The sequence below is a fragment of the Carcharodon carcharias genome, chromosome 10 (genome assembly GCF_017639515.1).
Source record: "Carcharodon carcharias isolate sCarCar2 chromosome 10, sCarCar2.pri, whole genome shotgun sequence".
In the NCBI taxonomy this organism is placed as follows: domain Eukaryota; kingdom Metazoa; phylum Chordata; class Chondrichthyes; order Lamniformes; family Lamnidae; genus Carcharodon; species Carcharodon carcharias.
In genome coordinates this window covers 164,219,562-164,244,919 of record NC_054476.1, presented here as the reverse complement: position 1 = coordinate 164,244,919, position 25,358 = coordinate 164,219,562, and the positions used below count along the sequence as shown (strand labels likewise).

Sequence of the window (25,358 nt, the reverse complement as noted above, 5' to 3'; positions counted from 1 at the left end):
TTATGCTGCGGAGGTATGAATTCCTCCTGGATTCATGAGTCCTCACTGGAAGCATCTGAAACAAGATCATATATTCCCTTAATTGAAGATACCAGTTTAAATGATTGGCATGTCCAGTTTGGTTGCAAAACTCACTTTCTCCAGTGAAAGAACTACAAACTAGATTTTAGGTCTTGTAAAATCAGTTTAACTCAAAGGCAACACTCCAATATAAATTACAGGTGAATGTGAAATGCCAGGGAGCAGATAAATTCCAATTTCTTCTTAAAATTAAAAAAAAATGGAAAGAAATTTCAGCTAATTGAAAAATGTATGAAATGCCTCTATTTTGTGATGAATAAATTACTAACAATATTGAAGCAGTGCATAGTTTAAGGTGCCCTGTGAAAGTCATTTTATTAGGGGTGACGAAAAACTGTCAGTCATTTGCAACAAATATTCAAAAACATTCAAAAATTGGGAAATGGGAAGGATTCAGGTAAGATTTACATTGGAGTTGGCCGAATATTCAATGTTGTTTTCCTTTCTTGTCAACTGGTTGTAACCTGATTAGTTGTAGCTTAAATTTTTGCCTCAAATCCTAGCCTTCCTCTACTGGAACTGATCTTAATCATGTGTGCTTCACTTTCTTTCCTTCAGTTACTTTTCAGTAGACCATACTTTGTATATAAGAGGAAGAGTTTTATAAAATAAATCTTACAAGTCTGGAATTTGTTTAGTCATGTGTATTCTGCATCATAAACCATGTTCTTTATTTTAAACAAAAACAAAAATACCTGGAAAAACTCAGCAGGTCTGGCAGCATCTGTGGATAGGAGCACAGTTAACGTTTCGAGTCCGAATGACCCTTCAACAGAACTAAGTTAAAATAGAAGAGAGGTGAAATATAAGCTGGTTTAAGGGGGGCTGGGACAAGAAGAGCTCGATAGAGGGCCAGTGATAGGTTGAGATAGCAATGAAGGTGAATAAGACAAAAGAGAGATACGAAAATCCTGACGGAGAGAACAGAACTTCTTCATTATTTTATTCTGACTTAAAGCTCCTCAGAGCATTTATGACCACCAACTTCTGGAAGATTAGAGAACTGCATGGAGGGCACAAGTGAAGTTCAATTACAATATCCAGTTCATTAAGTAAGGGGATCTAATTGTACTGCCCCCAAACCAGGTTACACTATTGTATAACTGGATAACATGGGCAAATTTGCAATTATAAAAGATGTGGGGCCTGCTTACAGGATTGATGAATGCTTTTAATAAGCCAGCGAGCCCAGCCCAATCAGCGAAGCCAACATCCTGTGAATGAATAAAAAAAACTGTGCAAACCAGATATTGATAAAATTAACAAAAATCTTATTGCAGTGTCACATTTTTATTTTGAAATTTTAAGATTCCCCTGTCATACAGTCTCCAGGTAGGAATAAAATACTTTCAAAATACACGTCATTGTAAAAACTCCAGTACAAGAATAGCATACACTGTGATCAACACTGTCCTCTGTCTTACACCAGCAATAAAAAAAGGGACTTCATTGAACTCTCAATTATTCATGAATCCACTTACAGCCAAACAAGATCACTGTATTTTTGGCTCACTTGTTAGATGATGCCATCTCAAAGCTACACATGGGGCTATCAGTTCTTTGATAAGGTAGACACATGACTAAGGTCAGAACATGTGGAGTCAGGGGACAAGTAGTAGAATGGATAGCAAGCTGACTACAGAAAACAGAGTAGGGGTTAAAGGCAGGTACTCAGGTAGATGGGAAGTGGTATTCCACAAGGTTCTGTCCTGGATTCAGTGCTGTTCACAACATAGGTACCTAATTTGGACTCAGGAATCAACAATACAATCTCAAAATTTGTGGATGGCACCAAATTGGAGGTGCAGTTAATACGGAGGAAGATTGCAACAAAATACAAGGTGGCAATAAGCAGCTTGCAGAACAGGTGAGTAAATGAGCTTCAATGAAGGTAAGTGTGAGATGGTGCATTTTAGTGGGAGGAATAAGGAGGCTGCATGTTCCTTGAAAAATAAGTCTAAATGGGGTACAGGAGTAAAGAGATATAGAGATACAAATGTACAAATTATTAAAAGTGGCAATGCAAGTTAACAAGGCCTTTAAAAAAAGCCAAAGCACCAGGGTTCACTTATAAAGGAATAGGATCGGAAAACACCCACAGTCACTTCCACACTTGCAAACTCCACAGATTCTGGGTATCAAAGCTGTAGCGACAAAAAAAATGTAAAAATAATGTATTATCAGGATAGACAAAAGTTGATCTTTTGCCTTGAATTAACCATACAAATAACTACAAAGGGAACTGACTCAAAGCTTGGGTAATTAAATTAGTTGTGTTAACTCTGTTTATATTCCAGTGCTAATAAAATGAATAGAAAGTGTGCTTTTTTATCTTTTAAAAACCGTAGTAAAGATAAAAATCACATAAAGCAAGTAACTACACTCAGGCCAAAAACAGTAACTTTACTGGATTTAACTGTGTACAAGACATGCTTAATGTGTGGTCAAAGGGGATGAGGGTGGAGAGAATGACAGGTGATGAAAAGAGAAAAGGGCAGCATTTCACTTAATCACATAGGACTTGTTAACAGCAGCACTTGCTTCAGTGCTCGCTGCATTAATGTACACATTCCTGCCTTTCTAATTTTTAGTGTGTGATGTGCACGATCTGCTATTGTCTCACTTACTAACAGCCTTCTGACAGATTTTACAGATGTGTCTATAAAGAAGCAGTTTCCACAAAGCTGCAAACAGGAGCACAGAAACTCCTCAGTAGTGCTAAGTGCTCATTACGAGTGCAGTTCTATCACCTGTGGGACAGAGTGCTAGGTTCCAGAAATTAATTTTAGCCAGAATGATCAGGGCAGCCCAAGCTGATGTCTGTTTCTAGAAGATCTGTCAAAATAATTCAGTAGCAGATCATATGGTAAACGTAAATCCCAGAGCTCACAAATACTTTAGAAGATTAAATGACTAAAATTTCCTGAAAAGCACCATTAAATACAACAGATACTTTATCATTTTAGCAGCACTTCAATTCTGCCAAGATGAAACAGTGTTTAAAAGTGTGCACAATTCAACTATTCAACCTTATTGAAGCAACCATTAAAACTGAGATGCCAAAGGTTTGGCAGGTATGGAAGAAAGTACATGGTACATCCAGGAAAAAGGGGTCAAAAATTCCCTATTAAAAAATAAATCCTGCTTAGCACTTGAAAAATAACACTTTAATCTCTCTCAAATTGCTGAGGTATATACTTCCTTTAGCGTCCCTGCAGGAATCCCTGGCAGTGTATCAGACCTGCAGACCTTTATAACTCTGGCCATCTGTCCAAACACTGACGTTGTCCAGACATGGCTTCTGCTGCCTCGGGACAAGTTTCACTGGGCTTTGCAGCATTCCCTTCAATTAATACATTAAAATGGCCAAATCTGTTCATCAAAAAGATCACAACTGGCTCCAATTGCTCATGGCAAAGAAACAAAATCCGCAGTTTTAAATCACCTAGCAAGCTACATCCATCTCAATGAAAAGTCGGAACTTTTGTTTCCTTATTTAATACAAATGTACTAACAGGCTGTATTCGAAAGAAAAGAAATGCTCAACAGCCAATCCTAATTATGAAACAAAATGTGAAAGTCATTAAAAAGGTAACCATGTGTGGAGCATCAGCATTTAATTGAATAATGCCAATCTCATGAAAAAATTGGGAGGCTAAAAACAAATGTATGTGAATCAGGACAGCAAAAAAATACACAACTGCTTCCCTCTGTAGTATGCTGGTTCAAAGTTCCAAATCACTTAACAACTGCAATATGCTCCTTCTTAGTACTGTCTAATATTGGGTTTGTATTGTTGACATTAAGGGAAGGAGTTTAGTAGTTACCCTTCTGAAATTTCTAACTATATTTCGAACTATATTCTAAACAAGTTCTCACTCTTTTATAATACTTCAAAGGTTTTGTTTTTTTTTTTACACAAAAGTAAACTTTATTTAAAAAAAGTCAAAAACTACTTGCTTCACAGAAAACGTTCTCTTTTCACAGGGCTTTGAAAAAAAGTTAAGACTTTATACAAAACACATTCACACTTGCTGTTCTAGTGATCCTGCGGGCACTTCAATGCCTGGATTTTTCCATTCTAAAACAGAGGCAGAACTTGGCTCATCCAAGAAAGTTAGAAAATTCGATTAGACAGGATGGGAAGATTTTTGGAGAGCTCGTTAGAAATGGTTGGAATTGCTTTTCATTCTTCCGCAGTGCCATCACCCTATTGCTTTATTTCTTTCATGGAATCATCCTCCTGCTTCTGATCTGTCCTTGGTGACATAAACATATCATGGGTCAAACGTGTTGAGTATTTGTGTAGAGGCAGTGGTTCCCTTTTAAGCGTAATACGCTTCGGAACAGCATTTCCGTGGAGCTTTTTCATGTGTAGCCGCAAACTCCGTGCATCGATGTGAGGATCTCGACAGATGGAACAGATGTAAGGCTTTTCACCAGTGTGCTCACGAATGTGATGCCGTAATGAGCGAGGGTCAGCCCAGGACAAACCACAGGTCAAGCACTGGAACGGTTTTAAACCTACACCAAAATAAATACAGAAGACACAACACACTCTGTCAAAGGGTCAAATATTAGGAATGAGATTTGCATGCAAACCAATGTATCTGACAGCAATGTCATGACAGCAGCATAGTAGGGCTATGTCAAAGTCAGACTCCCAGCACAGGACCCGACTCTGAAGTTAGAGAGTTGACAACTTATCTTGGAAAATTAGCACTGTTTAGCATAATGTTGTTTTAAACCTCAAAGTATGAGATTCAAAATGAACAAACTACCTTACATTCTGGTTGATAACACAAGTGAACACCAACAGATGGAGATGTTATTATCTTTAGAATCAGCTGGTCATTTGCTGAACTCAGAAGGTACCTGTGTGTTGAGTCATGTGCTTACGATAGTCCTCGATCTGGTTGAATATCTTGTCACAATGCTCACAAACGTGCTCTACAGTCCGACTGATTCGTGGTCTGTCTTCACAATGTGCTCTTCTCGTCCGTTTGCAGTCACAAAACACCTTGCCACATGTATCACACCTAAGAAAAAGACCCAATCTTTTTTTGTAATGATTACGACAGAAGCGACTAAACAGAATCAAGAATCTAAAGATTTCTCTTGAGAGATCCACCCTGGATCTTTCCCTGCTGACATGACCTTTAACTCGCTCATTCACTGAGGGAAGAATTTGCCACCCTTCATTAGCACAACCAAAATCAAGAATTTGTAGCAGAAATCCATCTTCTATTAATATCCTCAACACAATGCATTCAGGCACTACACTGCTGTGCCACAATGCTACGTTTTTTTTTTCAATGCACTTAATTTGAGCAGTGTAACATTCTTCAATAATAAGTTTTAAATGCACTTTAAGTACCAATTAAGTACTTAGCTTTAATATATTAAATCCTTACATCTGCATGCATTTCCTGTTGTCAAATCTTTGTATTTTTTTCTCATTATAAAATTCTTATAATATTTATAATGGAAACTGCCTATGTAAACTGGTTACTTTGTATTTACACCCTCCCATCACTAGAGGTACTGTAGTGACTAAATTTATCATTTTCAGGGTTCTCAGCCAGCCCTGCAGAGAAACTCCAATGCTCCATCAACTCTACTACTTGTCAGTTTCCTGGAATGCTGAAAGTTTTGCTATTTAACTACACCATCATGTACATCAACACATGCTTTAAAAAATATCAAAGACTTTAACTGTATTGTTTTAAAGTGTGGACTGAATTACATTTGTTCCAGTTATCCCTGACTTCTATATCCCCAGGTTCATCTGAAGACTACATTTGGCCTCAATTCTCCACAAGTGGCCAAAATCTATACTTATTTTGCCAGTTTTTCCCCCTCCAACCTGAAGGCACTGTCACTCTCTTGGGCTTGGTTACATGCAGCCCTTCACTCAAGAAGCCATTATTTGCATATGACCATAAAAAATGAAATGCTGTTGGGCTATTCAACTGTCTGGAGCTTCACCCAATGTCCGTAAATGAACAGTTTCCAGAAGAATACTTTGGACAACTATCAGGAGCAAAAGTCCTGGTTGATTTTCTCCATTGTACCCCACCTCTCTAGCTCAGAAACAAGGTCAGTAGTAATTTCATGCACTTCACAGCACAGAGAAGGCCATTTGGCCCAACTAGGTCTATACTGGCATATATGCTTCACATAAGCCTCTTCCCACTCCTCCTTCATCTAAGCACCATCAGCATATCCTTCTATTCAGTTCTTCCATTTGCATTTTTCTAGCTTCCCCTTAAATGCATTACTAATATGACTGTTTATTCAGCACTGCAACTGCTGGCCCAGCACCAATCAGCTAACTCATCAGACAGGGAAGCATATCTAATAGCTTCTTGTCTGCATGACATGTGACCCATCAAGTCTAACTTGACAAGTGAGAGTGGGACTGCATATCAATGTGCTTTATTATGGAGCTGAGGGTTCCCTCCATCCATATAGTCACCTATCTCAAATGCAGCAAGGTGCTGAGTGAAGGCAGCAGGGGGCGAGAATGGGTCTTTGCAGGGTTGCTCAGATTGGCAGAAATCAGCAGCCACCTGCTCCTAGATGGAGATTATGAGAAATGCCTATAATAGGAGAAGAGGAGAGAAAGGAGCAGGTAGACCTCCTCTACTTGTTAGACCATGCATTTTTCTCCCTGAATGAATTTTACCATACTGATTATCAAAGCCAAAAAAGGAGCTGCTCAATTGACATACATAACAGGGTCACTAGGAAGCAACCTTCATCAGTGTCGCTCACTGAGAGAAATCACAGGTACAAATCACACCCTGCAACAACGTGTAGGAACAGTGGAGCCGATGAATTAAGTTAACGAGAAAGAATGAAATGGATCGGAAATACACTTCTTGATTTCAAAATAACAGACTGAAATTGGTGATACAGGTATCAGAAACATCTTAAAATACACATATGCCCACCTTTGACACTATTAGCAGAATTATCTATTTAATAAGTCGGTGTGTAAGGATTGTGTTTTATTTTCAAAAATATATTTTTTTAAGAGAGATTTGCTGTGACACTGGGAATGAATGCAGGTAACATCTTCTACAACAGCAGTAAATAAATGAGTTACTCAAGGATGACTGCTGGCAGTCGGTTAATACATAGCAATTTCACCTCAGATACTTGGATCCAATCCAGCCCTGACATGGTTTGAAAGACTTCACCTTCTGCCAGCTTTAAGGGTCCTAAATGAAGTTAGTTTGAGCTGTCACAATCCACTTCCCAGTGGATTCAAAACCACAGCCAAAAATAAAACCTGCCTGACTCATGGCATAATTGCCAATTCCCCACAAAGATATTGAAAGAAGACTGGCACAGAAATGGAAAATTTCACTTCAGTGCAGTAGGAGATTCATCAGTAGGATAGGGTGGAGGGTCCCTCTCTATTTGGCCCAAATCCAACCTGGCAGTTCTTCATGCTGTTAATAAATGCCACTGGTACAGAGTATTCCATTCTCCAGCACCGAACACAAAATTACACCATTTTTTTTGTCGAATATGTTGCATTGCATCTCTAGTCACCACTGCTTTCCTCACAAAAACACCTTGTCACGTTCACCGTCCAACACCTCAAGAGCAGTTGTTGGGAATCAGTCAGCATTTGCACCCCTGGCAATTTCTCAATGTGTTTAAATGACTGCATTGACATATTCATCCAATCGACTGCCAGGAAGGCTGACACCTGCATTAACTGGAAAGGCTCTCAACTCAATGAATTTGCAGATTGTGTATGATGCTGGAAACATTGTTATACTAATTTCCATAATACTTTCATCGTTACAACAAAGCAAAAGGCTTAAGAGCTGAACAGCGGTTGGTTATTGGGTAAGAAATTAACAGTAATATCATTTTTTAAGTGGCTTAAAGACAAATAGAAAACAAAAAGTTTTCCTTTAAATAGTTTAAAGAATAGGGTGCTCATAGTAACACGAGTGCTTTAAGGGCACATTTACGTTCTCACAATATTGAGAACAACAATACTCAACTGATTATAGGGGAATGTCTCTTCTGATAAATGATGCTTTTTCTTATGCCGATTATAACCTGAAGGAGTTTTAAATCTCTTTCCACACAGAATACAGCAATACTGCAGTTCATCTGTCAAAAGAGAACAGACAATAATATAAATGTACAATTTACAGTTAGATATAAATTTAAACAACTAGATTACAAACCCAGCAGCAGCTTAGCTCAATTGCCTCTGAGCGAGAAGGTCCTGGATTCAAGCCCCAATTCCTAACCTCGAACACATGTTTTTCAGCAAAGTACTGAGGGAATGCTGTATTTCCATCTTTCCAATGAGATGTTAAATAGAAGCCTCAACTGACTATTCAGGTGGATTTTGAAAGGTCTCATAGCACTTTTCCAGAAACTGTTGGAAGCTCACCAAGTGACCCAATCAACATCTCTCACACTCTCAATTAACACCACAAAACAGGTTAACTGGTCACATTTGTTATTTGTGTGACTTTGTTATGCACGGAGTGGCTGCAGTATTTATTTATAAAACAACTCTCCCTGCACTTCAAAAGCGGGTGTTCGGTTGTGACGCCTTGAGATTATTAAAGGCACTACATAAATGCAAGCTCATTCTATACCAAATAATTATAACTCGATTATAAAAGAAACTTTGAACTTTGTATATCATTTGGGTGTAATTACGAATTTGATCATACCAGTTACTACCACTTATTTAACACGCTATGTAAAATGCTGTGCAGCGCTGAAGAACAGGAGGCTCATCAACTTCTGTAAACTAGGAGCCCACTCCACAAAAAGAGAATGAGCATTCTAGATAACATACCCGAATGAGCAAGTTTGTGGTACCACAATGAACTGGCATTGGAATGTTCTTTCCCACACAATTCACAACGGTAGTCCTTTGCATCTTGGTGATATTTCAAGTGAAGCTTCAAGATGTGGATGTAGGCAAAAGACTTGTTGCAGATCTGCCAAAGTAATTAAGAGCGTTCAGCCTATTTTGAACTGTTTTACAAGAGTCAGTGTGTTTCAGGCTAGTTGCTTTCATACACAGAATTGCTGCAAAGGTGAGACAATACTGAAAGAATACAACATAAACCAAGGGCTAAATCAGCTCCGTAATAGAACAGGGTACTCACTGAAATTTGATGCCATTGGGCAGACTGCGCCACAATTATGACATTGTCAAAAGGAAACAATCACAAATTTGACTGGAAAGTTTCTACTTCTTACATGCAGAGTAGAATTTTGAATCAAAAGACTCATGAACAATGTTAAATTGGCCGTGGGGGGGGTGGGGGGGGTGGTTACTCGTATCACAGTGGGGATATATATATATGGAATCCTGGTTAATTGCAACAGATCTTTGTATTGATTCTAACTATAGGCACCAATTCTATGTGCGAGGATGTTAAGGTTTACTTTGTAGTGACTCAACAGTAAAGTCGTAGGCTGTCTATTTTGCTATGATAATAACCATCAATCCTACATAGGAATAATTTTGTACCATAACAGTAAGTGTCTCTAGTACAAATATTCACAGGATGCACTTCTATCAAATAAGGCCACTAAACTGAAGATGATCCTTGGAAAATGATTTTAAGACTTGCCATAACAAGTCTGCAACTTGCTGCGGGGTTAGTGGATATGATGAACTGCAGTCACACGTCACAAGGTCACATGTTGATCCTTCACCTCTCGTGCTACAAGATCTACGAGATGGACAGCGGCTAATAATTTTATTTGCTTAACCTAAAAGGTTCAGTGACTTTTCGCAATGTGGTGACTTCCAACTTTGGAAATGGGACTTGCCTTGTGGTAGAGGAAAAGGTCAAGACTGGAAGGTCAGATTTTTTAAAAATTAAATAAACTAGTATTTTTTGCAGAATAATTTTTGGATACAACAATTGAATGCTTTATCCTGAACTATATTCATTCAAAAGCACACCAATGGAAATTTAGGTGGCTTATCAAAACTGGCATTTATCCAGAAGTTAGTCAGCAACTCTGGCTGGTGGGCAAGCAAATGATCATTTAGTCTACATCAAATGTGCTCTTTGAGTTGGTTGCTAGGAGACCGTACAAGGATAGGCAGAAATTACTTGTTTTCCGGTATCCTCTATTTCCTCATTGAGAATGCCTGACCTTCATTCGACCCGTTTTCCTTATACAGAAGGACAAAAGCCGATGTCTTATCATCCTGTGCTGCAGCTTAGCAGCAACAACAGCCCTTGGTTCAGCTTTGCTAAAATAGCTAACTCAGTTTCTTTTGAGAAAATAAAATGGAAAGTTTAAGCATCAAAACTGATACATAAGAATTGTAGTCCATCCCATCCATCATTTGTGGCATACGTTCTTTCCTGTACATTGCTGACTGTATCGGTGCCATTTCTGGGTCTCACCCAGAACAAGAAAACTCCAACTTTGCTTCCAATCTCCACCCTTTTCTCCACTTTGCATGATCAATCTCTGACACTTTGCTTCCCTTCCTTAACTTCTCAGTCTCTATTTCTGGGCACAGGTTGTCTACTAATATTCAATTTAAGCCCATCAACTTCCACAGCTGTTTCGACTACACTACCTCACACCCTGCCTCCTGTAAGGATGCCATTTCATTGTCCCAGTTTTTCTGTAGCATCTGTTCCGATGATGCCAACCTTCCACAATAACGTTTGATATGTCTTTCTTTATCCTCAACTGAGGATTACCCGCTACCCCACCATCCCCCAAACTGTGGTTGACAGGGCCCTCAACTGTGTCCCACACATTTCCCACACCTGCTCTCATCCCTTCTCCTCCTTCCCAGAACTGTGACAGGGTTCCCCTTGTCCTCACTTTCCATCCCACCAGCTTCCACATTCAAGAGATTGCCCTCTGCCATTTCTGCCACCTCTAGCATTATGCCACCACCAACTGCATCTTGCCCTCCCCTCCAAGCTTTCTGCAGGGACCATCCCCTCCGTGATCCCCTGGTCCACTCCTCAATCACCCCCAACATCCCACCCCCTTCCTACACAATTGCAGAAGGCTAACACCTGTCCCTTTACTGTCTCTCTCTTTACAGTCCAAGGCTCCAAACATTCCTTCCAGGCGAAGCAGCGATTTACTTGCATTTCTTTCAATTTAGCATACTGTTGTGGTAAAGTGAGGTACCTTGTCCCTTTAAGAGAATGCAAGTGTACTGATCATGTGACAGCAATAACAAATCACTGCACAGCACGGGCAACTGGGAGTCTAGTTCTGGAGGTTTCTGAGTGAGCACGTATGATCTGGTGCTCTGCCCTATGTCTCAATAAACAATCACTGTTTATCTTTACATCAGTCTCTCCTCATTATTGATTGCAAGCAACAACTGAAGAGAACATAGGAAGGCATGCAGTTAGAGTTCAGTTGACCAATGAACTCATTTACCCAATACATAAAAACTGTATTCACTGCTCACAATGCGGTCTCCTCTACATTAGGGAGGCCAACCACAGATTGGGTGACAACTTGGCAGAGCACTTCCACTTAGTCTGCAAGCTTAACCCTGAGCTTCCTGTTGCTTGCCATTTTAATTCATTACCTTGCTCTCGAACTCCTATTTCTGTTCTCGGCCTGCTGCAGTGTTCCAGTGAAGCTCAATGCAAGCTCGAGGAACAGCACTTCATCTTTCAATTAGTTACTTATATAGCCTTCTGGACTCAACATTGAGCTTAACAATTTCAGACCATGAACTCCAACCTCCATTTTGATATGTGGTCTGATTCTTGTTTTTCATGTTTTTGCTTTTGAACAGAGCTATTCATTATTCTATCATTCACACTCACTTTGAACAAATGCTTTCTTTCATTACTATAACCATTACCACTCCCTTTGTCTTTTGCTTCATGACATCCTAGTCATTTAACCTCTCCCACCCTCTACCCTATCCCTGACCTTCCCTTTTGTCCTACCTCCCCCTTCCGCCTTTTAATGGCATTAAACCCATCATATTTCTACCTTCCTTCAATTCTGAAGAGTCACATTCAACTCAAAATGTTAACTCTGTTTCTCTCTCCATAGAATACTGTCAGACCTGCTGAGTATTTCCAGCACTTTGTATTTCTGGTTTCCAGAATCTGCAGTGTTTTACTTTTACTTCATTACAAATGGTCAAGCTGTTTTTCCAAGTAGGTAAACCCTATATATTATACTTAGGATTATTCATCATCAGGTTCACTCATAAATGTGTCTCTGGGATTTTCTATGCAAAAAGGTAACTTGGGCAATAAACTGCACAGTACACAGCAAGTGTGGAAATTCACAGGGTTTACCATAGGATATCAGTGTGACAAATTCTTTGGTCTAATCATAATATACTGAGAAGGTTGCTTCACACTGTCTGGGTTAAATTTTACCAGGTGATTACTAAAACCTAACAATCAAATTATAGAGATGGTTCAACACCTTTGAAACAAAATACACATCTTGATCTGCAACTGAAACAGCCAGGAAAATTCAGAGATTTATGAGATTATCAATCATTAGCCAATTATTACTGCAGAAAACCTCTCCTAAATATTCTATTCCTCTGTAACCATCCAAGTTTACTTGCAATTTTCAGGTGAATACAGCTACAGTAAGATTTTGAATTCAGCCCAAAACAATGAGATGAAAGTTTCCTCTCTGTCCGTTGGCTATAAGGCTCCCTGGCAAAACAAAATTGGTAGATCAAGGGTTCCAGCACCAAGAACCCACAACAGAATATTGTCCCTAACCCAGTAAAAGGATGACTGGTGTGGAAGTAGAAAAATTCATCCTGCTGAAGTGTTTGTGTTAGAGTTAAATTATATTGTTACAGCAGAAAGAAAAAGGAAACTTGATTGTGCATCTGGCTGTCCTATATATGATTTAGTAGTGCTTAATGCAAATAATGCATGCCCAAAACGGAAAATTGTTCCATTATCCACCACTGTCATTCCTCATCTGGATAAGACGAGTATAAGACAGCATAGCGCACAGTGCTCCCTGTTAATATTGCACAAAAAAACCCATATTGTTTAAATCATGGCTTAATGATTAGAAAGCCTGCAATCTGTTGCTGTCTGCTATAAGCAATAAAATATACCACAATAAAACACTCACAAACTAAGTTATAAAGAATTGCACAGCATATTTCATAGTGGGATGTGCTTCAAAGGTGCAATCCACACTGGGGTTTGGGTGAGACTGAAAAAGTCAACTTAAGAAAATTGTTACATTTCAGAAATGCACTTCCCAAAAGGGTGTTGGAAGCAATTCAAAAGTAAACCTTCAAAAGAGAATAGGATTTATACTTGAAGAAACAAAAGAAAAATTGCAGGGCTAAGGGGAAGAGAAGGGGAGTGGGACTAATTGGGTAGCTCTTTCAAAGAGCCAGCACAGGAATGATGGACAAAATGGCCTCATTCTGTGCTATATGATTTTATGATTCTGCTTCACTTTCATGGTGAACAAATTTCTCAGATCTATTACTACATGATAACAATGCTCCCACCAATGGGATATATCCTTTGTGTAGTAAATGACTTCACAACAGCAGCATGTGGTGAATAAGCTGAAATTTATTCTTGATGTAACAAAATGAATATAAGGAATAGGAGTAGGCCATTCAGCTCTTCGAGCCTACTCCACTACTCAAAACGATCAAACATGGACATTTCAGAGACTGAAGACAGAAAGTGGAAATGTATTGCAATCTGGAAGAATATGCAAGGCTAGGATGGAATGCATTGGTCAGGAATCTGCTTATTAGGTAAAACATAAAGCAGCAGTAAGCTTAAAACAACACTTGAATGACTCAAGGTACAATTTCAGGGAGCAGAATCAGCAATGGCATATTTAAAAATGGGATGAGGTAATGAAATGGCAGAAGGTGAAATTCCCTCAAGTTGCCATGTCAAAGATTTACACCTATAATCCTTTACATGTTGAGATTTGATTGCTAATGCAGATTTCATGTATGCGTATACCAATAGTGCCCCACTTAAAGCAATGCCATAATGCAAATTCAAAGCTGTGTCTTTTTTAAAATATAAATTTTCAAATAATGAAAAGCAATTAGATATGTGGCATATAAAGAACAGACAAAGCATAGTTGACAAAACAGGAACACCTCATCACAATGGGCCTCATTTCACATTGTTTCTCAGCATTTTTTTGGGCAAGTATTTCAACAATTGAAGATTAGATCACTTCTGTGAAAAAAGAATCATGTTTCCAGTGTTCCAACAACAAAATGATTTCAACTGCTAAAGGAATTAGAAAATATTCACCAGATTTATTCTCTGGCTGCCTGTTGTAAACAGAAAAGTCACAACATCTGGTCTAAGCTCATTAACAAAACCCTTTGCATCTAACTGAATACACTTTCTGATTTGATCAAAATAACCATGTGGCATTATCCATCATATGTTTGGCAGTGACCAATTGGCTCCCAGAGTCACAGCAAACTCTGCAAACAAACGCCTTAGCAACCGTTTTTTAGTTATTGAATCAGCTTTGTTAGCCATGACATAACTTTATCCAAAAATATAATTTAAAGAGAAAGACACAACTATACCATGCATTTATGTGGTTTCTCCCCAGCATGCTTCAGCTCGTGCATCTCAAGCTCATAAAGGCTGCGGCTCAGTTTCCCACATGTGGTACATATAAATTTCTGCTGCTTACACTTTACAGCAGCAGAGCTGGACCTGCGTCTGTCAGGGACATGTCTCTTCAAATGAGTCTTCAATGAAGATATATAAGAAAATTCCTTACCGCAGATCTGAAAACAGAATTGCGCGAAAGCATAGAATTAAGCTTTTTTTTTAAAAAAAAAAGCAGCAAGTAACCTGCTCATTGTCTACCACGTTGTCACAGAAACACGGAACAACATTTTTGATCTCGGCTGTGCTGCGAGAGGAGCCATTAAACGAAAGTGGGATGTTTCTCATAAGAGGAATGAGAAAGGGGACCAAATCAAGGGTCAAACATTTGCTAAAATTTATACCATTCTCAACAGAAGCAGTCTTCTGAACAAGCATAATCTCCACCCTGTAAAGCCACTTCGTTACAATCAGCTTAAATCGACTGTATACAACAAATTCTTTGTCAATCTCCGATCCTGACATCTGTCAGCAATTTGCAGAGAGCATTTTTTTCATCAGTTTGACAAAACATTCGACTCCCCATGCATTGCAGTGTTGGCCAAAGGATAACATTAACTGAGTGATATGTTACTTCAGGTGGGTGGGTGGGGAGGTGCCTAGCCAACAGACACAGCAGTACATTCAAAGGTTAAATCATCAGTTTGGCAAATACACTCAGGGACGATATATTTTCGATCTTTACATCACATTACCAGCAGATGCAAAATTCTGAACATGAAAATATATGGGAGGTAGTCTTACAGCTTAAAGGGGTATTCTTCACTGTACAATAGGGTAGGATGTTTTAGGATTCAACATTAACACACAAAAGGGCCACACTTTCTGCTTGGAAGCTACACCAGAATTTGGCTAGCAGAAACTTCTGCCCACTCCGGAGATATGAGCCTGACTCCACTCCCAGGATCATTGCCATAATAAAGGCAGGTACCCAGCCTCTTCCAGGGAGTTGCAGGAGTCTGGGCTGGGAACACAAAATGGCAGGCCCTGGGGCTCTTACTGAAGAAAATAAAGATGTGGATAATAATTGATTCCACACTCCAAGTCACAAGCCAAATTTCCCCCAAGAAGTTTACCGAGAACAGCTATTCATTACCATGTCGGAGGTCATCACTTAGTTAAAAAAAAGTTAGAACTCTGCAGACTCCAAGTGCAAAGAGGAGGAGAAATCTAACAGTAGGTGGAGCTGCAGAGTAATCATTACCTCTGCCACTCAAGGTTTGTTAGTCGGTTTGTCTGCAAAAGGTACTGGACAGATTTTAACGAAACATGGTACAGAGGTAGGGTATGGCCCAAGGAAGAACTGCGTAGTTTTTGACAAAGATCTGGATCTGCTCCGGATCCTAAAGGATCTGTTAACAATGGGAGATAGGGTGAATTGACTTAAGAATGTTGTGGATTGTCTCAGCTGTCAAAATGTGAGCAGAGTTTTCAGAGCTGGCTGTTGGATGTTGATTGCCCTGAAACCTCCTCAATGTGAGGGAAGCTCTTAATAAAAAGATTTCTTTTTTCAGCTTTGTAGTTACAGAGCATCACCTAGGGAAGGAAAAGCATCAAGAAAGAGCTCTTAATTGTAATGTCAAGTTAAAACAGCACACGACTGAGTATCTGCTTCACTTGTTTGTTAGTGTTTCCATACTGACACTGCCTCTGTGGTCTTTTATATGAATGCAGTTACCAGGCAGCAAACCTTAGGGCATGAAGTTACTGTGGAAATATGCAGGATGTCAGGTTGTACCAGATCACTTGCCCTATCGATCAGAGATCTACAACTGTGCACAATGGATCGCTGCTAAGAATAGAGTAAGAATCCTCAGGGTGGACTTACTGCACACTTGAATCCTTTTGTTTTCCCATGCAATTCCACATGCTTCTGTAGGTTCCAAGCTGACTGGAATGATTCACCGCACTCGGTACAGGTAAAACTGGCAGCGTTCCCATCCTTCATCTTGGTGAGTGACTTGATGGCCAAATGTTTCCATCGCTTCAGCCGCTTTTGATGAGCCTAATAAAAAGGAACAGGCAAATAGCAATTCCTCAAGAATATGTATTATAGATTCTATGGTGTGACAAGAGTGAAATCAGGCAAAGAAAGAAACTTTGCAGGCTCCACGCATCCGGCATAAAATACAGTATTAAAAACAATTTTAAACCGATCACGTACAGCAAAATAAAATTATTAAAGGAACAGGCCATTATCCCCCACCAGCAGGCTGTTCATTTACAATTACAGATGATCTATCTTAGGACAACCCTACTTCCATAGGACAAATAACTACATTCTACTATTTTTGATAAATCAATATTTTTGATGCACATATAATCTAAACTAGTGCTGGGCACCATATTATGAAAATGAAGTTTCACGTTCAAATCAAGATTTCAAATTCCATTATTCTGATTACTTTCTTTGCCCAACCTATAACACTGCCAGACCCTTATGCAGCAGAAAAGCAAAGTTATGCTGCTCAAGGGTTTCTATTTCCCATTCTTCAGTCAGTGACCACTTTTAATATTAACACTCACTATGACTTTACTTGGCCCTGTGACTCAGTATCCACCACTATTGAATTAAGGAGTTAGCCTCACTCACCTTTTGGTTTACAGGTCTGATCACTCCTGATCTTTTCAGGCTGCCAGTAATAAAGTTATCGTCATTTGCTGAGATGCAGTCCATCCCCAGTGTTACTTCTACTTCTGGATTTTGAGCCCTATGGTTATACTGATTTTCCACATTAGTTTTTGCATTTTCATCATCACTCATTGCCACACAATAGTCTTCATCATCAAATGCTTGCAAAGCAACTCCATTATCTGAACCTCTCCAACTAAATCTTTTCTGGTCTTTGTTGACAATGCTTCCTCTTTCATCAACTCTGTGAGATTGATTACCTCCAACTATACTGCACTTATCACCTGTTTTGATAGGAAGTTCAAAGAGTTGAGAGATTAGAGCAGATTCTTTCCCAAAGGCCTTTTGATTTGCAGCTTTGCTGGTCGACAACTTAATTTGCTTCGAAGTACAAGCATAGCCTTTGCTAGCTGAATTATATGACCTGTTTTCACAGCTTTCTTCCTTAATTTCCATTTCCAGCTGAATCTGTTTACACAAGCTGATAACTTCCTCCATCTTGAGATGCTCAGCAACACTAATGATGTCAACCAGGTGAAGCATTTCAATTGTCAAGCAGGATGTATAACAGAAATCCAACAAAGGTAAAAAGCTTGGTTTTGCAAAGCCTGCAACAGCAAGTCAAAAGGAAAAAAACAACACATTCATGGGCAAAAATTAGTTCAGTTATACTATTTGAAACATTAACAAAATTGTGACTGGTTCACATTTGCAGAAAACTTTTTATTCATGCAAAAAAATTCAATATAAACTGTTTTCACCCCAAGCCTCAAATTATTTTTTATTGTGGAGAGCATCATAAACAAATCCAATTTTTTTCCTCATCCAACTTGGTTTATTTCCTCTCACTAACTTGTTGGAGTTGAAGCCATGGTGCAAACCCAAGTATTGATCCTACTAATTCAAGACTAAAAGAATAGAAATTGCAACTGTAATTGTAGCTTTCAATCATAGCAACTAGTATCTCAGCTTCACATTGTACGAACTAAATAGAGTCACTGTTTACAACAGTGACTGACTTTTCAAAAAAAAATCTTGGTTGTAAAATGCTTTGGGGCGTCCTGAGGTTGTGAAAGGCACCATATAAATGCAAGCTTTTCACTTTTCACGAGAGCAACCTTTTTCCATCAATACACACTCATTTCAGTCTAATTATACAACTGGGTTACATAGCCACCAGCAGTTTAATCTGGCAAAAAAAACTAGGCAGCCAACAACCAATTTCCCTTCTCTTTAGACCGCTAAAACAGTAATACCAATTCTAGTGTTTTCACAATATCGATTGAGACGAGGAAGAACTTTCAGTTCATCAACTGGAAAGACCCTACACTCTATCACAGTATCCAACTGGATCGGAAATGATTCCAAGCATTTTGCCTTCCTGAAAAAAATTCATTCCCAATATGTCAATCACTTCTCATCCAAAGTCAAACTTACTGATATCAGTCCTAAACTAGTCTTTTGCTAGTTTGAGTTTTTGTCGCCTTATGTCCTAATGTCAATATTTCAATTTGAAGTAGTGTTCTAGATTAATTATTTCTATACTATTCACCGTGCTGCATGATTCTTAAGATCACCTCTTGGTGACATCTTTTCAAAACTGAATAGGCCAGGTTTCTACAGTTTTGCTCTTAACTCAGTCTTCTGTCCCCAGGAATCAATCACATGGCTCTGTGTACACCATTAGAAACATGCACAGAAAGTACTGCTGTCTCCCTCCCAGCCAACACTTGTAAAAGTGACAGGTCTTCGTCAACCAGTTACAAACACAACACCAGTGACGGTGCATCAGGTTGCATGTTACCAGGAGTCATTGCTGAGTCATGACAGGAATAGACATTTTCTTTACCTGCCAACTCCACTACTGCTTCCTGACTGGCAGTAGCTCCTTTCTCGGTGAAGAGATCCTGGAAGTACTTGCTGTTGGCAGCCAGCACAGACTTGTGTGCCCGGTACTCCTCTCCCTCGATAAGCAAGGCAATGTCACAAAACTTATTTAGATTCCGCTGCTCATTCAGCTGATCTAGCACAACACGGCTGTGTCCAGTGGAGGTCTGTTTTACAATCCTCTGAAGCTCAGCCTAAGATTTTCCAAGCATATATTCAAGATTTTGAACATAAAAAATGCCTTCAAAACATCACCACCCCCCGCCCCACTATAAACTGATTTCACATCAGCTTGAACAGTTTATAAGCATCAAACACTAAACAAATCAGATACAAAATTGTCTTGAAATATGTAGTTATCCTGGGAAGTTTTTGGAAGTGTCTATTTTAAACCCATTATTTTAAATGCATTTTTACTCTGTTCCTGCCCATTGGTACTCTTATGGCTGTTGTTAATAGTTTTGTTTGGCTAGTTGCACAGAGCTATTAAAGTTACTGTTGGGTTTTTCTAAAAGGCATGCATTTTGCCATTCTAAGTGGCAGAAGAGACAGGGAATCTCATTGGCTTCTCCATTTGAATCGAAATGTTGCACTATCACGAAATGCTCCAGCTTGAAAGCTGGCTCAGCCGATTTCAACCTGGAGTATTTTCCAACTGTGAAACATTCCAGTTAAAATGAAGATAGCAAGCTTTCTCCAGAAAAAAGATTTAAACCACCCGCCCCCAAACTGTACTCACCTGATGAGAGTGTTGATTGGTAAAGTGCTTTTCATTTCCCTGAATGTGTTGTGCTCCCATATGGTCTTCCAGATTATTCTGGTTAGGTCTTGCTGCTGAAGCTTCTTCCCTTTTGACAGTCTCTTGGCCTATTTCTAAGTCTGCGGGCAGGTCTTCTGACAGATGGCAGATTTTGTCTGCACCTGACCTGCACACTTCACACTGTTTGACAAACTGTGAGATTTGGCTCAAAATTCCTATTAAAAGAACACAATTTTATCTCAAGAACATTTACAAATTAAGCATGAAGAAAAACTATCAAATAATTAGCCATTCAATTAACAACCAGACAATTGACCCAACCTGTTCTGGAATGCAGATGAGATACTGTGGGATAGGCAGAGGTAGCAAATGAAATGCTTTCTTTAAACACCAACAGTTTGGAAGCAATAGAAACTGCAAATGTTTAAATGTACCTGTGTTATCTTAGGGTGCATTTACAATGTAACTATGGCTTGGTGTGCTGTTGCTGCTGCTGTGTTACAGCAGCCTGAGTCTGGTATCAAAGCCATACCTCATAGAAGAAGAAGCGGGTTGAGACTCCTTGGAGGAGGGAGTTCTCATTTTGCTCTGCAGTTAGATTGGGATTTGGCAGCCTAATATCACGCCACAACTTTAACATTAATACAATGCACAAACAGCTTTACACCAATGCTAAAGTCATAGTGTGAATCGTCCATAAATCTACAAAGTGTAATAAAGGATGGTACATTTTAAACCTGAACTTAACCTTTGCTGGATTTTCAAGCAAGCATACATTTTGGGGGGGCCTCGTTTTAAGTTAAAAATTATATATTTCCTATCAAACAACAACTACTACTGCATTGAGGGGATGAAAAATGATTGAGCAGATGAGGTTTTTGAACACTGCAAAGTTTTTCTTTGTAAAATGCTATTTCAATTAAGGTCGACCAGTATTGTTCAACACCTTAGTGAAAACAGCAATTCAAAGTTAGCTTGGTAGTGGATGGAGCTGTTTGGTTAGCATTAATCAAATAGCAGCTTTGGAAATAAGTTGTTGTGCAGACTGTGGGCTGTAAATTAGACACCAGATCACAAAATCTGGAAACATACATCTACCTAGAAGATAAAAAGTTGAAACTGGAAATGCACAGCAGGTCTGTCAGCGTCTGTGAAAAGACCAGTTTTGATTGTATATAGGTCCTGTGTACCTAGAGTCATTACAGTCCCCTCAGGTCACGTATGTCTGTGACTGCTCTTTGCTCTCAGCTTCTGTATAAATCTACACTTATTACATTCAGTGACCCTCAGACCTATATTTAATGCTCCCCACGCATGTGTTTATTAATCCCCTATTTATATAAAAAAGAAAAGGAAAATAATTATCCTTGGGAGGTGGGAGACGCTGGAAAGATTTCAACCTGGAGATGATGTTATATATTTCTATCAGGATGAGGGGCACTTGCAGGTGGTGGTCATTCCCCATGGGGCCTGCTGCCCTTGTCCTTTGGGGTGGTCAATGATTGACTTGCAGCTGGTGGTCATTCCCCCACGGGACCTGCTGCCCTTCTCCTTCGGGGTGGTCAATGATTGACTTGCAGGTGGTGATCATTTCCCATGGGACCTGCTGCCCTTGTCCTTCGAGGTGATCAATGATTGACTTGCAGGTGGTGGTCATTTCCCATGGGACCTGCTGCCCTTGTCCTTCGGAGTGGTCAATGATTGACCACTTCAAGCCAGCCTCCACACCCTTTACCCCCCCCTCCTCTCTCCACGCCCCCCCCTCCCTCCACCCCCCCAACCCCCCCTCCCTCCACCCCCCCACCCCCCTCCCTCCCCGCTCCCTCCACCCCCTCACCCCCCAACACCCCCCACCCCACCCTCCCTCCACCCCCCCATCCCCCAACCCCCCCCACCCCCAACCCCCCCTCCCTCCACGCCCCCCAACACCCAACCCCCCCCCACCCCCAACCCCCCCTCCCTCCACCCCCCCCAACCCCCAACCCCCCCTCCCTCCACCCCCCCCAACCAACCCCCACACCCCACCCCCCTCCCTCCACCCCCCCAACCAACCCCCACCCTCCAACCAACCACCTCCCCTCCCTCCGTCCCCCCCACCAACCAACATCCCCCCCAACCAACCAACCAACCAACACCCCCCCCCCTCCCCGGTATTTGCCCCACTCGCCTCTCCACCAGTAGCCGCTGCTGACATTGATGCCTGTGATCTCCCTCGAGTAGTGGCGGCCGCTCCGGCTGATGTGGCAGCGCCGGAAGATCTCCCGGCGCCGCGGCTCCTCCACCACCACCTCCAGCTCGTCCAGCCGCCCGCTGTCCCGCCGCCGCCGCTGGTAGAAGAGCAGCCCGTCCCGGAAGACGTAGCAGGCGGCGGCCTTGCGGATGGCCCGCTTGGTGTGCTCGGCCGTGCCCGCCGCGTACGGCTGCTTCCGGTGGGTCAGGTAGCGCACGATGGCCCGGTAATTCTCGGCGCTCGTCATCCCGGCCCGGCCCGTTCACCAGGGAGGCGGGGAGGGGACTGTCCGCACCACTGACCCCGCAGCGCTCCATTCCGTTCCGGGGTCAGTCAGTACCCGGATCTGTGAACTGCATCTTCTCACCTACAACAGCTCGTTCCATTGTTTGGAGGAGGGGGGAGGAGGGGGGGGAGAGGGGGGAGAGGGGAGGGGGGAGGGGCAGGGGGGGGGGAGAGGGGAGGAGGGGAGAGGGGAGGGGGGGAGGGGCAGGGGGGGAGAGGGGAGGGGGGGAGAGGGGAGGGGGGGGAGAGGGGGCAGAGGGGAGGGGGGGAGAGGGGGCAGAGGGGAGGGGGGGAGAGGGGGCAGAGGAGAGGGGGGGAGAGGGGGGAGAGGGGAGAGGAGATGGGAGGGGAGAGGGGGGGAGAGGAGAGGGGAGGGGGCAGAGGGGGGGGGGCAGAGGGGGGGGGCAGAGGGGAGGGGAGGGGGCAGAGGGGGGGGCAGAGGGGGGGAGAGGGGAGGGGAGGGGAGGGGAGGGGGCAGAGGGGAGAGGGGAGGAGGGGAGGGGAGGGGGCAGAGGGGGAGAGGGGAGGAGGGGAGAGGGGGGTGGGGGGGAGGAGAGAGGGGGAGAGGGGTGGGGGGGAGGGGAGAGGGGTGGGGGGGAGGGGGGAGGGGAGAGGGGTGGGGGGGAGGGGAGAGGGGTGGGGGGGAGGGGAGAGGGGGAGAGGGGTGGGGGGGGAGGGGAGAGGGAGGGGTGGAGGGAGAGGGGGAGAGGGGTGGGGGGGGAGAGGGAGGGAGGGGTGGAGGGAGAGGGGTGGGGGTGGAGGGGTGGAGAGGGAGGGGGGAGAGGGGAGAGGGGTGGAGGTAGGGGGGAGGGGAGAGGGGTGGAGGGGGAGAGGGAGGGAGGGGAGGAGGTGGAGGGTGGAGGGAGAGGGGTGGGGGTGGAGGGGGAGAGGGAGGGAGGGGTGGAGGGGGAGAGGGAGGGAGGGGAGGAGGGGGAGGGTGGAGGGAGAGGGGTGGGAGTGGAGGGGTGGAGAGGGAGGGGGGAGAGGGGTGGAGGGGGAGGGGTTTATGGACGGGGAGAAGGGGGGGTTTGTGGATGGGGAAGGGAGGGGGAAGGGAGGGGGAGGGGGTAGGAGGGGGTTAGAGGTGGTGGGGGAGGAGGGGGTTAGAGAGCTGGGGTGGAGGAGAGAGGTGGGAGGGGGGAGGAGAGAGGTGGGAGGGGGGAGGGGTGGAGGGAGAGGGGGGAGAGGGGTGGAGGGGGAGAGGTGGAGGGGAAGGGGAGGGGTTTATGGACGGGGAGAAGGGGGGGTTTGTGGACGGGGAAGGGAGAGGGAGGGGGAGGGGGTAGGAGGGGGTTAGAGGTGGTGGGGGGAGGAGGGGGTTAGAGAGCTGGGGGTGGAGGAGAGAGGTGGGAGGGGGGAGGAGAGAGGGGGGAGGAGAGAGAGGTGGGAGGGGGGAGGAGAGGTGGAGCGGGGAGGAGAGGGGGGGAGAGAGGTGGAGGGGGGGGGAGAGAGGTGGAGGTGGGGGGAGGGGAGGAGGGATGGGGGGGGGGAGGGAGGGGGAGGGGGGGGGAGAGAGGTGGAGGGGGAGGAGGGGGGTAGAGAGGGGGGGGGAGGAGATGGTGGAGGGGGGGGGGAGGGGGGGGGGGGGGGGAGTGGAGGGGGAGGGGGGGGGGTAGGGAGAGAGAGAGTGGGGGTGGGAGGGGGAGAGGGAGAGTGGGGGGGGGGGGTGGGAGTGGGGTGGGAGAGAGAGAGTGGGGGTGGGAGGGGGGAGAGAGTGGGGGTGGGAGGGGGGGGGGAGTGGGAGGGGGGGGGGAGTGGGGGGGGGGGGGAGGAGGGGAGGGGGGGGGAGGGGGGGGGGGAGAGAGGGGGTTGGGGGGGGGGAGGGGGGAGAGAGAGTGGGGGTGGTGAGGGGGGGTAGAGAGAGAGAGGGTGGGGGGGAGAGGGGGGGTAGAGGGGGGGGAGGGGGGTGGGAGGGGGGTGGGGGTGGGAGGGAGGGGGTGGTGGGGGGGGTGAGAGAGAGAGAGAGTGGGGGTGGGAGGGGGGTAGAGAGAGAGAGAGTGGGGGTGGGAGGGGGGTAGAGAGAGAGAGAGTGGGGGTGGGAGGGGGGTAGAGAGAGAGAGAGTGGGGGTGGGAGGGGGGGTAGAGAGAGAGAGAGTGGGGGTGGGAGGGGGGTTAGAGAGAGAGAGAGAGAGTGGGGGTGGGAGGGGGGTAGAGAGAGAGAGAGAGTGGGGGTGGGAGGGGGGGGAGAGAGAGAGAGTGGGGGTGGGAGGGGGGTAGAGAGAGAGAGAGTGGGGGTGGGGAGGGGGGTAGAGAGAGAGAGAGAGAGTGGGGGTGGGAGGGGGGTTGAGAGAGAGTGGGGGTGGGAGGTGGGAGAGGAGGGGGGTGGGAGGGAGTAGAGAGAGAGAGTGGGGGTGGGAGGGGGAGAGAGAGAGAGGGTGGGAGGGGGTAGGGGGAGAGAGAGTGGGGGTGGGAGGGGGGGTAGAGAGAGAGAGAGTGGGGGTGGGAGGGGGGTAGAGAGAGAGAGAGTGGGGGTGGGAGGGGGGGTAGAGGAGAGAGAGGGTGGGGGTGGGAGGAGGGGGGAGGGAGGGGTGAGAGAGTGAGGGGGGGTGGGAGGGGGGTAGAGAGAGAGAGAGTGGGGGTGGGGGAGAGGAGGGGGGTAGAGAGAGAGAGAGTGGGGGTGGGAGGGGGAGAGAGAGAGAGAGAGTGGGGGTGGGAGGGGGAGAGAGAGTGGGGGTGGGAGGGGGGAGAGAGAGTGGGGGTGGGAGGGGGGAGAGAGAGAGAGAGAGTGGGGGTGGGAGGGGGAGAGGAGAGAGAGAGTGGGTGGGGGTGGGAGGGGGAGAGAGAGGGGAGAGAGAGTGGGGGGGAGGAGGG

The 25,358-nt window shown here is 44.0% G+C and overlaps 1 protein-coding gene across 2 annotated transcripts; it reads right to left on the bottom strand.

Moving 5' to 3' along the window:
* Positions 1 to 1,355: 1,355 nt before the first annotated feature.
* Positions 1,356 to 22,527, bottom strand: LOC121283287 (zinc finger and BTB domain-containing protein 11-like). Of its 2 annotated transcripts, XM_041197697.1 has the most exons (10): positions 22,200 to 22,527; positions 20,012 to 20,247; positions 19,235 to 19,466; positions 17,347 to 17,993; positions 16,582 to 16,758; positions 14,666 to 14,872; positions 8,927 to 9,071; positions 8,109 to 8,220; positions 4,957 to 5,120; positions 1,356 to 4,605 (listed from the first exon to the last, which is right to left on the bottom strand). In XM_041197697.1, exons 1-10 carry the CDS (start codon positions 22,507 to 22,509, stop codon positions 4,292 to 4,294), a joined length of 2,544 nt encoding a protein of 847 aa, XP_041053631.1. In that variant the 5' UTR covers positions 22,510 to 22,527; the 3' UTR covers positions 1,356 to 4,291. The 2 variants fall into 2 exon arrangements, with proteins under 2 accessions (XP_041053631.1, XP_041053632.1); XM_041197698.1 differs by lacking the exon at positions 14,666 to 14,872.
* Positions 22,528 to 25,358: the final 2,831 nt, after the last annotated feature.